Source organism: Nycticebus coucang, chromosome 22, assembly GCF_027406575.1.
Source record: "Nycticebus coucang isolate mNycCou1 chromosome 22, mNycCou1.pri, whole genome shotgun sequence".
Classification (NCBI taxonomy): Eukaryota; Metazoa; Chordata; class Mammalia; order Primates; family Lorisidae; genus Nycticebus; species Nycticebus coucang.
In genome coordinates, this window is record NC_069801.1 from 13,791,072 (window position 1) to 13,804,044 (window position 12,973).

Here is a 12,973-nt window from a genome sequence, read left to right on the forward strand (position 1 = left end):
CTAGGCTCCAGTGTGACCAAACTCGGCACCACAAAACAATAAAAATGCTAATCACCCGGGAGCCAGCGACACAGTAGCTAATACTAATTTATGACTTTCCTACCTTTAAGCCTGCTGTTCATCAGAGCGTGGCAAATGGGGGCCAGGCCCGCTCCGCCCGCTAACAGGCAGGGACCCGTGAGGCCCGTATCTGGCAGAGCAGGCCTGTTGGAAAACAGCCCTCCTCAGCAATTCAAAAGCTGCCATCGCCACCCAGCAAACCTTGGTGGGGAAGAGTGTGGCAGAGCCTGAGGCCATCACCAGTGCTCCAGGGGACCCATGGAAGTACCCCGAGCTGCAGGCCCAGACACCTGGCTCCTCTCCACCTGGTTGACCCTCAGGCACCTCAGAATCTAAGTGACCAACACATGATTCATCTGCCCCAAGCCCACTTGCCCCCCTGGGTGCCCACCTTAGTGATCTCCTTCCCTTCTGCCCAAAGCCAGGATGTGCCCAGTGTCTCTCGACCCCCCGGACAAGTGACAGTGGCTGTGACCCCCTGTCACCTACTTGCTGGAACCTGCCCACTTCTCCATAGACCACTCTCTCCCCCCAGCTCAGGTACCGATCGTCTGTCCCTCCCTAGAGGGTGATAGCTCCCAGCCAGCCTCCTACTTCAGGCCATAGAGCCATCACCTAGGATAGAGGATGCACACACAGGGATCTGGGCCTGCAGAGACCACCCAGTGTCTCCACAGGAACTACAGGCTAGGGGTGGGGATGGGGCCAGAGCATCCAGCCCGGGTGACCAAGGAAAGCCAGTATTTGGATTTTTGTATGAAACTGTCCCAATCATACAAGGTTGGGCCATCGCTATGAGGAGTCACAGAAAACAGTAACCTGCTAGGCTCAATTTGAGGGCCATCGTTTCCAATCTCTGCCTGAAACAGAACTCCGATTCAGCTACTCTCTCTGCTTAAAACCTTCCATGGCTCCTGTCACCTTCAGGGTAAAGTCCAGATACCTCTGCAGATTTACACGGACCTCACAGACACTGGACTAAACCATGCCCCAGGACTGGAGAGCAAGGACCTCGTCTCCACTGCTCACTCACTGCTGAGCCTCACGTGAGTACAGAGCACGGAGCCTGGCCAGCAGCAAGTGGGTCAATGGTCCCGATCAGGCAGCTGCTGCCTTCCCTCCCTCATCTCAAACCCTCACATTCCCCCTTACCTTCTTGCCTGAGGCCCCCAAACCCTACATTCCAGCCACATAGGACCTCACCAAGGCCTAGCACACATGCGTTTTTGCCTCAAGGCTTCTGCATGTGCTGTAAAGTCTCCTAAACACCCTTCCCCTGCCCCCTCCCCTTTGCCTGGCTAATTCCTGCTTAGATGTCACCACTCTGAGAAGGCCTTCTGATTCCCCCTCCAATTCCTTCCCATGTGCCCTTCCCAGTTGCAGAGGTGGCACTAAAATCAGTGTGCCCAACATCTGTAGGCTGCTCTTCCAGCCTGCAAAGCTCTTTGCTGTTTATTAACTGGTTAAATCCTTGAAATTACTCTGTAAGGCAGGGAGCTTCACTCCTATACAGGCAGAGATGGAGACTCAGAGAGGTGAAGTGGCACAATGACCACACAGTAAGTAAGTGGGTACAATGTGGGACCTCTGGGTTTGCAGCCCTGGCCCGTGAACTTCCCCCACCACCCCACCCTAGCCTGCCCTCAGGGACCTACGGCACACTGCCTGTGAAGTTGATGCCACAGAGGTGCTCTGAGCTAGTGATGGTATCCCCAAATGTAGGCCCGTCAGCTGGTACAAACTGGATGATGTTGGGGGGCAGGCCGGCCTCCCGGAGGATGCGGTAGACAGCATAGCTGGCCAGCATGGCGGTGTCACTGGGCTTCCACAGGACCACGTTGCCCTGCCCAAGAGGTGTGACAGTGACTCATGAGACCAGGGCCAGCAGACCCCAACCCTCAACCCGCCCCACTCCCAGCAGGGTCATCCCTCACCTTGAGCACCAGTCCCCTGTGCCAACCAGAATGTCCCCTACCCAATCCCACTTCTCCAAACATCTGGCACCATGTCCTAAAAGCATGTGCCAACGAGGCCCCAGCACAGCCCCATCTGGCCCACACTCTAACTGAGGCTCCTTTCCCCTGAAGCCTGCACCGACTGGTCCTGCCACAGCCCCAAGCAGGTCTGATCTGTGTTTTGGAGTCACTAGGTCCTCACTGGGCATGGCCCAACAGGTACACACAGGCCCTCCCTGCACATGTCCTGGGTCCCTGCACGTGCAGCGCCTGGGTGTGGGCTGCATCTCTCTGCAGACAGGTGGACCAGACAACCCCCGGCATGCACCTGGCCCACATCTGGGCATCAGCATCGAACCATCATAACTGGGGCCAAGGGCTCCAGAAGGCTATGTCACCCATCTCCTGCCCAGGCTGTCTGAGGCTGTACATCCCCCGTCAGCTGAGGGCTCATACAGTGATAGCCACCTTCCCTCTGATAAAGGCAGAGGAGCCCAGGATATCTTTTACTCATCACTCAGCTTTGACAAGTAAGTCACCTCTGTGTGTCTCCGTTTAGCCATGTGACACAGAGGCATAGTCACAGACTCCCCTCTCTGAGCTGATGACGGAAGGAAATGGGATCACCTAGCACTGTGCTTAGCAGTCATAGACATGTCGTAAGTGCTCAAAGTGAGCGATAATTGTCACCATAAATAGTCACCAGCAGTAAGCTGGCTCTGGGCCAGACCTGCCTGGTGTTAGACGTGCCCCATTTGATCCTCACAAACGTCTCACGGAGGCGTCCCTGTCATTCCCACTTTGCAAATGAGGAAACTGTACCTCAGAAGCCCAGGGCTTTACCAGGGTATCCCAGACAGAGAGGGACAAATATGGAGTTCAACCCGGGTCTCTGACCCCAAAGCTTCGCCTGGCCCCAAGCTGCCTCCACCTTCTGTGCTTCTCCCTACAAGCAGGCCTGGGACACATGGGGCTCAGGGTAGCTTCTGTCCGTTGGGACATAAAGGACAACCTTTATGTCCCGTCTGCTCCCACAGCTCACCATCAGGGCCGGCACCCCCGCCAGGTTGCCGCCGATTGCAGTGAAGTTAAAGGGGGAGATGGCTGCCACGAAGCCCTGGGAAGGAGAAGCCAGTGAGACTAAGCCCAAGCTGTCCAGCATCCCCACCTGCCCACCCGCCACCTGCAGGTACCTCCAGCCCTCGGTACACCACGCTGTTGGTGCTGGGCGGCATGCTGATGGGCTGCTCCCCCTCCAGCTCCACAGCAAACTTGGCGTTGAAGCGGAAGAAGTCGATGAGCTCAGCGGCTGCATCGATCTCTGCTTGGATCACCGTCTTGCCCTATAAGGCAGATGACAGCCTCTCATCAGCCCTCTTCCCCCACCCAACCCTGTATCTATAGTAAGTATCAAGCTGTGCCCCAGTAGGGCTGGAGAAACCTTCGAAGGGCTTCCTGGCCCTGTCCAGGGGCTGGAGAGGCAAAGGACCACATCTCAAGACCCTGAGCCACCACCTCCTGCAGCCAGCCTCTCACCCTCTGGGCTGAATTGGGATCTGCAGCAGTTACTGACCCCCTGCCACAGGCTGGGCCTTGCAGATGCTCTGTCCTAGTCCTTGGTGAGGACCTCTGCCCTGTGTGGCCCACTTAGCATAGCAACTTGGAACAGTGGCATGGGGGAGTGGATCTGTGATCATGAGCCTCAGACCAAATCCAAGATCACAGCCTTCCAGACAAAAGGGTGCATCTGCGTGAGTGGAGCTGAAAGCCAGGGCATAAACGCTGTGCAGGATGCAGACGGCCCCTCCGCTGGGACTCAGAATGGAGCTCGCTAGCTAGTTTAGGCCAAGGACCAGGAGGCTGAGGACTGCGATTCCCTAAAACTGTCCTTCTCCCTGACAGAATGGGAGCCAAGGGGAAAGGAGTCTGCGCTGCAAGAACGGGGCTTTTCCAGATCAGAGTGGCCCCTCTGTAGCACACAAGGTCACCAGCAGGTACACACCCGACTAGAGAACAGAGCGGAGGAAGCTGAGCTAAGGTGTGAACCATGAGAAGCTCCTGAATCTTAGGCCGAATAAAGAGGGAACTTAATCAGATCTGAGGGACACTGAGTGTGCATGTGCGTGTGTGTGCGTGTGTCCAGAGGTCTGCTGAGAGCACCAAGTAGCATTAACAGAGTGAGGGTTGTCACAGGCTCTGGACATCAGAGGGGGCTCTCACTGTGGGAACAGGTAAGCCCACAGGAACAACAGGCTGAACAAAAAGGCAACCTTGGCTTCTGTGGTTTACCCTTGAGGAGGCCAGGTTAGCTGGCACCCAGAGGCGCAGCTCCTGGAGATAGCCGTTCATTACCCTGTCTCTCTCGGCTCCCGTCCCAGCATGCTCTGCCCTACGAGGGCCTTACTCAACATGCATCACTCAGGAGCCATCCACCAGGGGCTCATCACAAGTCCACGAAGAAAAACACTGTGTGAAGCCCAGAGAAACGTCAAGACATGATTATTACGTCCAGAAAGCTTGTCAAGGGGCCATGAACACACAGGAACCTAATATGCTCCAATGTGACACAATGTAACTGACAAAGGAACAACACTCCATGGGAGAATGGGGCGGGTCTAGTCCTTTGAATGGAGAAGGCCCAAGAAGCCTTTTGGAGGAGCTGATGTAAGAGTTCACTGGACAGAGAAGAGAGCAAGAACTCCAGGCTGTGGGCAGAGGCAGAGAGGATGCCTATTGTGTCCTGGGAGCCTTGCTAAGTCCACATGGGCTACATCATGGGCAGGACAGCCTGGCAGGGAGGGCAGAGCAGCTGGTGAGTTGGGCAGAGGGGCCCTGGGCACCGGGCTCAGGACTTGGCACTTGCTCTCAGGTCTTGGTTGTTTGTAAGCCAGGAGTGACCTGCTGCAGGTGTCAGGAAGACCACTCTGCGGGTTGATGGGGGCTTTAGCCAGCCCAAAGGGTAGGGCACTGCAGCCAGGCTGAGTATGACACTGGCCTAGAAGCGAGGACTGAGATGGAGGGAGGGGACCTCTCCATGGTAGCACATGTGCTGGCTCAGTACGACGCGCCTCAGTGAGCTTTGTCCGTCCCAGCTCCTATGTCCTGCCCCTCGAGGACATCTCTGGGTCTCTCACAGCACCTGGCACCCAGCTGTTCAGCTGATGTCTGCTAGCAGGGTGGACACGACTGCCTCCCGCCGCACCCCACCTGGACCCACCAGCACCTCACCTGTCCCACCATGGTCTTGGCAAGGACCTCTGCCCTGCGTGGCCCACTTAGCATATCCGCTGCCTTCAGGAAGATCTGGGCTCGGTCTGCAACAGGCTTCAGGTCCCACTCTTTCCTGGCAGCCAAGGCAGCCTCAATGGCTTTGTTGAGCAGGCCCTAAGGACAGAAGAAAAGGGTGGGGGCCGCCTCCTGCAGTAGGAAGAAGCCTTCATGGCCCCAGGGAAGTTAAGTGGGGGGGGGGGTGGATCTGGAAGACCACCTTCCACCCAGGAAGACCCCATCCCCACAGCTGCAGACACTTTGCCTCATCACTGGCTGGGCTGCTCCTAGGCTGGGAGTCTGAAGTCTGAACGGACTTGAAGGCTGGTCACATGCCAGAGGCCTTGGCCCTGAGTCCCTCAGCTGTTAAACTGGCTCTGCTTTCTCTCATGGTCCAATCGAAGCTGCACTTTCTTCTTACGACCTGAGGCCCCTCAGCCCTGCATCCAGACCCCCCAGCTCTTAAGGTCAGAGACACAGCCTGAGACGCTGCATCCAGACACTATCCACCCTCATCCCCACATGACACCAGCTCCTGGACCACTGGCCGCCAGCTAGTCACCCCACCCGCTCCTGCAGGCCTTCCCCGATGCCAGCTCTCTGTCGGCCTTCCATCTATGAGGTCTCCCATTGCCCTGACTCAGCCTCCCAGAATCTATTCCCTCCCCCAGTCTAAGGTCTGCTCCCACCCCACTTGTCCAGGGATGTCTCAGCCTCGGCCCAGGCAGCTCTCATTTGGCACAAGTTAACCTCTGCGTGCCCAGCCCTGCCAAAGTCATAGCCCATGGATTTCCTCAGTGACAGCTACCCACTCGCTACCCACCCCTACCCCCATGGCCAAACAAGGAAGCAGCGACTGATGTCCAGACAACAGCAGCTGCTGGCAGGGCAGGGCTGTGACCCCAACCCCACAGTCACCAGGGACTCACTCACCTTGTCTGCATAACAGAACTTGGCCACCTTATGTCCATGGTTAAAGGGCTAGAAGAAAAGGAGAGTGAGGTCATGGCTCAAGAGGGAGGTGCCAGGACAGGTCAGAACATGCTGGGCCAAGAGCCTGTTTTCAGGAAGGCCCCTGGACATGGCTGCTCTCTCCCCTCGCTGCCCATGAAGCCATCTCCAGCTGCCCGGCCCACACTGACTTCTCCTCCTGGGGGTTTGCAGCACCCGCTGTGGGAGGTGCTGGGAGTGGTCCAAGGGAGATGCGCTCCCTGCTCTGGAAGGTTCAGTCCAGGAGAAAGCTGTAACCATGGGGGTCTCTCATGGAAAGCGTGGCCTTTTGTGGTCAAATAGACATGGGTTTGATTCCCTACTTACCACCTGCTAGCTGTGGGGCCTGTGTGAGCTCACTTCCCACTTTTCACTCCTAATGTGAGAAAGGGGGATCACACACCCCCTCTTTCAGCAAGGAGAAGAACTAACAGGATTGCGCATGAAAATGCTTGCAATCCCAGCCCAGCAGGAGTCTGCAGCTCAGCAATGGCCCCGCAGCAGAGGCTCCAAGACACCTCTGTGGACAGCTCCCATCCCAGGCTGTCTATGAACCCCTCAGAGTGGGGGTCTGGGGACTCCCCCCTTTTCACTCCTCCCCTTGAACACACTTGCCCAGAGTTCCACCTAGACAGAGTCAGAACACACTGATCCTGTTTGCAAAACACTTTGCTGTCCCCTAAATTACAGACTCGTGAGAAGTGATTGCAGTTTCTGAATGGATAAATTTCCCAATACCATTGGAGGAACATGAGACTGAGGGACCAGCTTTCTGCCAATAGTTTCAAAACCCCCTTATGAGCTGGGCACAGTAGCTCACGGCTGTACTCCTAGCACTCTGGAAGGCTGAGGCAGGAGGATCACCTAAACCCAGGAGTTTGAGGTTGCTATGAACTAGGCTGATACCAGGCCATTCTAGCCTGGGCAACAGGCTAGACAGTGAGACTCTGTCTCCAAAAACAAAACAACATCCTTCCCCTCCCAAAAAAAAAAAAAAAGCCCAGTGGAGAGCTCCATCAAGAATAACAGAAGATGCCATGTGGATTCCTCATGGTGTTTTGTTTTGTTCTGTTTTGGAGACAGAGTCTTGCTCTGTGGCCCAGGCTGGAGTGCAGTGTTAGGATCACAGCTTACTGCAGGCTTGAACTCCAGGGCTCAAGTCATCCTCCTGCCTCAACCTGCAAAGTAGCTAGAACTCCAGGTGCACATTTTTTAAATTTTTTTAATTTTTTTTTTTTATTTTTTATAGAGACAGGGTCTTGCTCTGTGGTCCAGGCTAGTCTTAAACTCCTTGCCTCAAACAATCCTCTCGCCCCAGCCTCCCAGAGTTTTGAGATTACAGGCGAGAGAGCCACTGCACCTGCCCTTCACAGTCTTTCTTGCCTGTGGACAGGACTCAGTTGTGGACTGGTGCAGGGTGAGCGTAGCCCTTTCCTTTTGGAAGTTTTATGGGCCATGGGATTCAAAATATGGTGACACCATCAGGCCCTTGGAGTCAGAGCCCACAGGGTCATGCTCATGGGCTGCCAGGGAGGGAGACCACAGATTCAGGGGAGAGGCTGAAGGCTGCCCGCCCACCGGACGTACCGACACGTGGTACCGCACGTCTGACGTCCACACCTCCTCATCCCCCACCACACATGGGATGGCTTCCGTCCTGCCCTTCAAGTCCTTCAAGGCCTGGGGAGAGAGACAAGGGCATGGGTGGGCGCTTCCTTCCTCTCTTCCTCCTGCCTCCGTCCCTGAGAGTCAGCAGACAGAGATGGGCAGGCAGGAACACACATGAGATCATGCCTCCCCCGGGGGGGCAGCAAAACTTAGCTCCAGCCACTGTCACCCTGCAGGACAGTGAGGCCAGTGTTGCCCGGTCCATTTAGCACAGGTAAAACACTGTGCCCGAAATGTATGTAAAATCTCACAAATTTGAAAGTACTGGCAATTAATTAGAAAAACCTTTTAAGGATAAATCATCTGGGATTATGACCTCTGACCTGGCCAGAGAAGCCCCTAACTGACCCCAGGCCGCCACCCTGCTGCTCCCACCCTCTCCCACCCTCCAGCCCCAGAACTCCCATGAGGCTGGGAGCAGAACCAGGTGCTGTCACGGGCACAGCCAGGGCTATCTCTGTTCAGGGCCCTGCACCTCCAGGTGCCCCTACCTTCCCGTTACCTTCTGTAGTGCGTCTCGCTCAGGGCTGCCCTGCATGAACGCTAAGATGGGCTCGTTGGCTACCTTCAGGGAGGAGGTATGCTTCCACTGCAGCCTGGGCACAAGGGCAGGGGACAGAGCAGACGGGTCAGCAGCAGCCGCCACCGCGGGACCCCGCCCCCTCCATCTCCAACAGGGTCTCAGAGCCTAAAATCCAAAGCAACTATAGAAAGTGGACATCGGCTCGGCGCCTGTGGCTCAAGTGGCTAAGGCGCCAGCCACATACACCTGAGCTGGTGGGTTCGAATCCAGTCCAGGCCCGCCAAACAACAATGATGGCTGCAACCAAAAAATAGCCGGGCGTTGTGGCGGGTGCCTGTAGTCCCAGCTACTTCGGAGGCGGAGACAGGAAACTCGCTTGAACCCAGGAGTTTGAGGTTGCTGTGAGCTATGATGCCATGGCACTCTAACCAGGGCGACAGCTTGAGGCTCTGTCTCAAAAAAAAAAGGAAGTGGACACCCTGGAATACTACCACTCAGCCATAAAAACGATGGAGACTTTATATCTTTTGTATTAACCTGGACAGAGCTGAAACACATTCTTCTTAGTACAGTATCGCAAGAATGGAAAAGCAAGAATCCAATGTACTCTATTCTAATATGAAGCCAGTAGATGATCTAATACATGCCCACATAAGAGAAAAACTCAATTCGAGTGGGGTGGGAAGGGAGAGGGGGTTGGTGTGCCCCCACCTAATGTGCACAATGTAAGGGTACATGGCACGCTTTCTGGGTACAGGAGCATAACTACAACAGGGACCCTTCCTAACAAACGCAAACATTGTACCCTAATTATTTGTCCCTCATATTCATCTGAAAGTTTAAAATAAATAAATAAATCTAAAAAAGAAAAAACAAAGAAACAAAAAAATAACAACTATAGAGCTGGGTGCAAAAATTGACCTTGGGTCCAAAACCCAAGGTTCAAGTTCCAGTCGGGCCACTGCACGTCCTGGGGCCTGTGATGTGTCTCCTCTGAGCCTGTTCATACATCTGTGAAGTGAGAATAATCACACCAAACTCACACGCCCATGTGGAGTTAACACACATAGATGCAAAGCCGTGTTTAAGTAGTTACAACACGTGGAGGGCACCCCTCCCTTCATTTCCCCACTGGGCAGTCTTTACCCCAAACAGACCCAAGCTCCTTCTTTCTCTGAGCAGAAAAGGCAGCACATTCCAGAGCTGAGTCTCTTGAGAATGTGAACCAGCTGAGGTTCCCTTGGCACGAGGAGCTGAGAGCCCTGGGTGGGCAAGAACATTCAAGAAGTGGATCGTGAACTTGGAAGGCTGCCCTGAGCTCAGTTCACAGCAGCAGGGAGGGCTGGTCTAGGGTTTCGGTGTCTGATTCCAGGGTACTGAGTTTCAAGAACTCCTTGCTTGAATTCTGTAACCTCATTGACTCGTGACCACCACCCTGTACCACATTTGAGGTTCTTGAGGTGGAAGGACAGGCGGGTCAGAGCCCTAGTTCTGCCACCTCCCAGCTGTGGGACTTCCCCTCTGGGCCTTGTTTTCCCCTCTGTAATAATGGGGCAATAATGATGACAAAGGCTGCCTAATACCCGCAGGGCACATCCTCCCACCCGCCGTGACATAGGTTATCTTTAGACAAATTGGTCATCTGGGTCCTAAAAGGAAAATGACTAGATTGAGATCAAGATTAGACGACATCTGCCTTTGAGTCTAGCATAACCCAGCTGTCCTCTCCCTTTGGCCTCTACAGCCCCAGCCAGACACTAGAACTGGACACAGCTGGAACGGGACAAGTCAGCTCACAGGTCACTGCAGCGAGGGGGAACACAGATAACCAGGAACCACGGGCGTCTCGGGGAAACACCTATCACGAGAGTTGGGCTTTGATCAGGTGACTTGGGGAGGGCTTGAGAAGGCTGGACTTTGCTCTGACCGGGATGCTGTTAGAAAGTAGGCGCAACTGAGCAAAAAGCAGCCGTCCCTCGTTCAGACAGAGAAGAGGTCTGGTACTTGGTGGGTGGCACAGTGACCTTCTTTTAGTCTGTACGTAGACAAAACTATGAAAAGGGTGCATTGTGTCTCATTTTATCATGGTCTCCAGAACGATGTCATCTGAGGTTAGTGTTCTGTGAGAACTGTTTGTGCCCTACAGGGGAACAGATGGCCTGGCTGGGCATGTCGGGGAACTACAGGAGTCTAGTGGCTCAAAGACCCAGCCTGAGAGGCCTGGAGGAAGGACCCCAAACCAGGGGCCAGGCAGGCAGGCCCTTCGCTCACTCTACCAGGGTGCCTAAGGACATACTGCGTCTCGGATGCCTTCCCAGACCCTGGAGACGCAGCAAGGGCTAAGACACAGCGAGGCCTCAGGCTGCACATGGCTGACCTCCAGTGCCGCCACGGCCGGGAAACAAGCACAATAATGACCCAGGGTGACCCTAAAGATGACTGAATAAGGGGAAGGGCAATCAGGGAGGGCCTCTCAGGGGTGGTGACCTCTGACCAAGACCCAAAGGAGGCTAGTGAGGCAATGGGCAGAGCAACCCAGGCAGAGGGACGAGCAGAGAGAGAAGCTGGCCCATCTGAGATCCTGACAGGCCAAGAGAGCACATGGGACTGTCCCCCTCATCTCCCACCCCCATCCATTAGCCATGTGGCCCTGAGCAGGCTTCCCTGTATCAAACAGTGACTCTCGTCTCCTGGGTTACTATGGAGACTGTACTCAATCAACTAAAATCCACCCTCCTTCCACTTTACTGCTATGGGAAGAACAGAGTGGCAGCCACAAGTGTCAACAGTCCCTTAGGAAGGGGGAGGGCTCTGGAAGTGCATGTGCAGGGCTGAGAGCTAGTAATTGTTGGGGGGAGGGGGTACCATTTGAAAACTGGCAAATGAAGAACCTTATAAAGCTATAAATCTGCCTCTGTGCGTTGTATGTCCATAAACTTACAAGTGTCATGTGGGTGATGCTTCGCTACCAAAATCCAAGAAAGAGCTCTCGTTAACTGGCTTCCAGAAAAAGCAAGCACTTAAATATTTTAGCATAAATACAGAAACTAGCTCAAATGTGTTGGGCCCTGCCACGTGCCTGAGGCCTAGTGCAACTTCCCGAGCTTGACTAGAAGTAGATCCATCCAGCTACTTCCGCGTAGCAATGACTCAGCAAGGCCCGGCCTGAAACTGCCTCTACCTAGATACAGCCAACGTGGTACCATGCCATTGGCCCAACCCTGTTTTACCACCCATCACACAGTTTCACGTACCTCATCCCCCGCCTCCTTTCCCCGGCCCTTCCCCAGGCCCTACATAAGCAGCTGCTTGCCGCAATAAAGTTGAGATTCTGCTTTGACAGCCTCCCGGCTCCGTGTGCTCCTGTTCGAGCCCTCGACACTCGCCATCCCGCTGAGCCCCTGGGACGAGATCGGGCTGGCCCCGATCTTCCCTCAACTGCGACTGCCGAGGACCCGGCAGATTGGTGCCCCATGTGAGGATCGCCACATTCACTTTTCGTCTGGAAGTTCGCTGACGGGCCAATCGGTCTGCGGGTGAGTGTACCCCCATAAATTATGGGGAAGTCCAATTCCAAATTTGACCCTGCTTTGGAATCCCTCAAAATCTTACTCAAAAGCAGAGGACTAGACCTCTCGGATAGTCAGAACCTTCAAGCCTGGGAATGTTTACTTAAGGTTGCACCCTGGCTTCCGGAGAGCAACCTCTTTGACTGGGACACCTGGGATAGGGTTGAAAGATTAATCAGAAGAGCACATATAAAAAGGGGGGAGATTCCCCCGCTTGGGACACTCCCTACTGTATCTGCCTTAAAGGGCTGTTCTCCCCCCCACCCCCCCATCCCCCCAAGAAAGCGGAGGGAGCATCGACCCTGAGAGAAGAGGAGAATAAAAGTCCCAAAGCAGAACGGAGCCCAGATCAGAGCCCTGAGTCGGCGGACCTCATTGGCCCGCCAAGTCAACCCAAACCTCTCTATCCTTCCCTCGACCCTTTTGGGAATCCTCCAACTAATCCTTTCCAGGCCCCTCTGCACTTCCTCCATATGGTGGAGAAAGCGGTACTGAGGGCGGAGCTACCAACCTTTTCCCGGTTAATATTAATCCTGGAGGTAATCGCCCGTGGCCTGGTACCCCTGGAAGGCCCAAGATCTCAAAGATCTAAAAAAGGCAGTTTCTGAGGATGGCCCTAACTCACCCTGGGCAGAAACCATACTTGAAGGGCTAGCGCACCAAGTGTGCGTAGCCTGAGACTGGAAAGAACTAGCCAAAGCGGTACTCCCGGGCCCCACATTCCTTAAGTGGACGGCCTACTTCCAGGAGGAGTACTGTGTTCAGGGAGAACGTAATCAGAGCGCCCAACCTCCCACACCCATAACTTATGGCATGCTTTATGGTACGGCTGATCAATTTTCCACTGGTCTCCAGCAGGCAGCTATTCCTGCTCCTTACCAAGATCAGGTCAGAGCCAGTGGGCTAGCTGCATGGAAGAAATTATACACAGGCCCCACTGA

General features: G+C 54.7%; 1 protein-coding gene across 3 annotated transcripts in view; it reads right to left on the reverse strand.

Annotated features, from left to right (window-relative positions):
* Window positions 1-12,973, reverse strand: part of ALDH4A1 (aldehyde dehydrogenase 4 family member A1) — a 40,304-nt gene that overhangs the window by 8,614 nt on the left and 18,717 nt on the right. The window contains exons 1-8 of one of the 3 annotated variants that reach the window (XM_053576406.1): window positions 8,708-8,898; window positions 8,443-8,536; window positions 7,860-7,952; window positions 6,216-6,263; window positions 5,244-5,399; window positions 3,209-3,358; window positions 3,058-3,132; window positions 1,716-1,903 (exon numbers count right to left, since the gene is read on the reverse strand). In XM_053576406.1, the coding sequence (XP_053432381.1) occupies window positions 1,716-1,903; window positions 3,058-3,132; window positions 3,209-3,358; window positions 5,244-5,399; window positions 6,216-6,263; window positions 7,860-7,952; window positions 8,443-8,478 (746 nt within the window). In that variant the 5' untranslated portion in view covers window positions 8,479-8,536; window positions 8,708-8,898. Of the gene's footprint in view, window positions 1-1,715; window positions 1,904-3,057; window positions 3,133-3,208; window positions 3,359-5,243; window positions 5,400-6,215; window positions 6,264-7,859; window positions 7,953-8,442; window positions 8,537-8,707; window positions 8,899-12,973 lie in introns of those variants that run through there. The other 2 variants (XM_053576404.1, XM_053576405.1) reach the window with 2 other exon arrangements.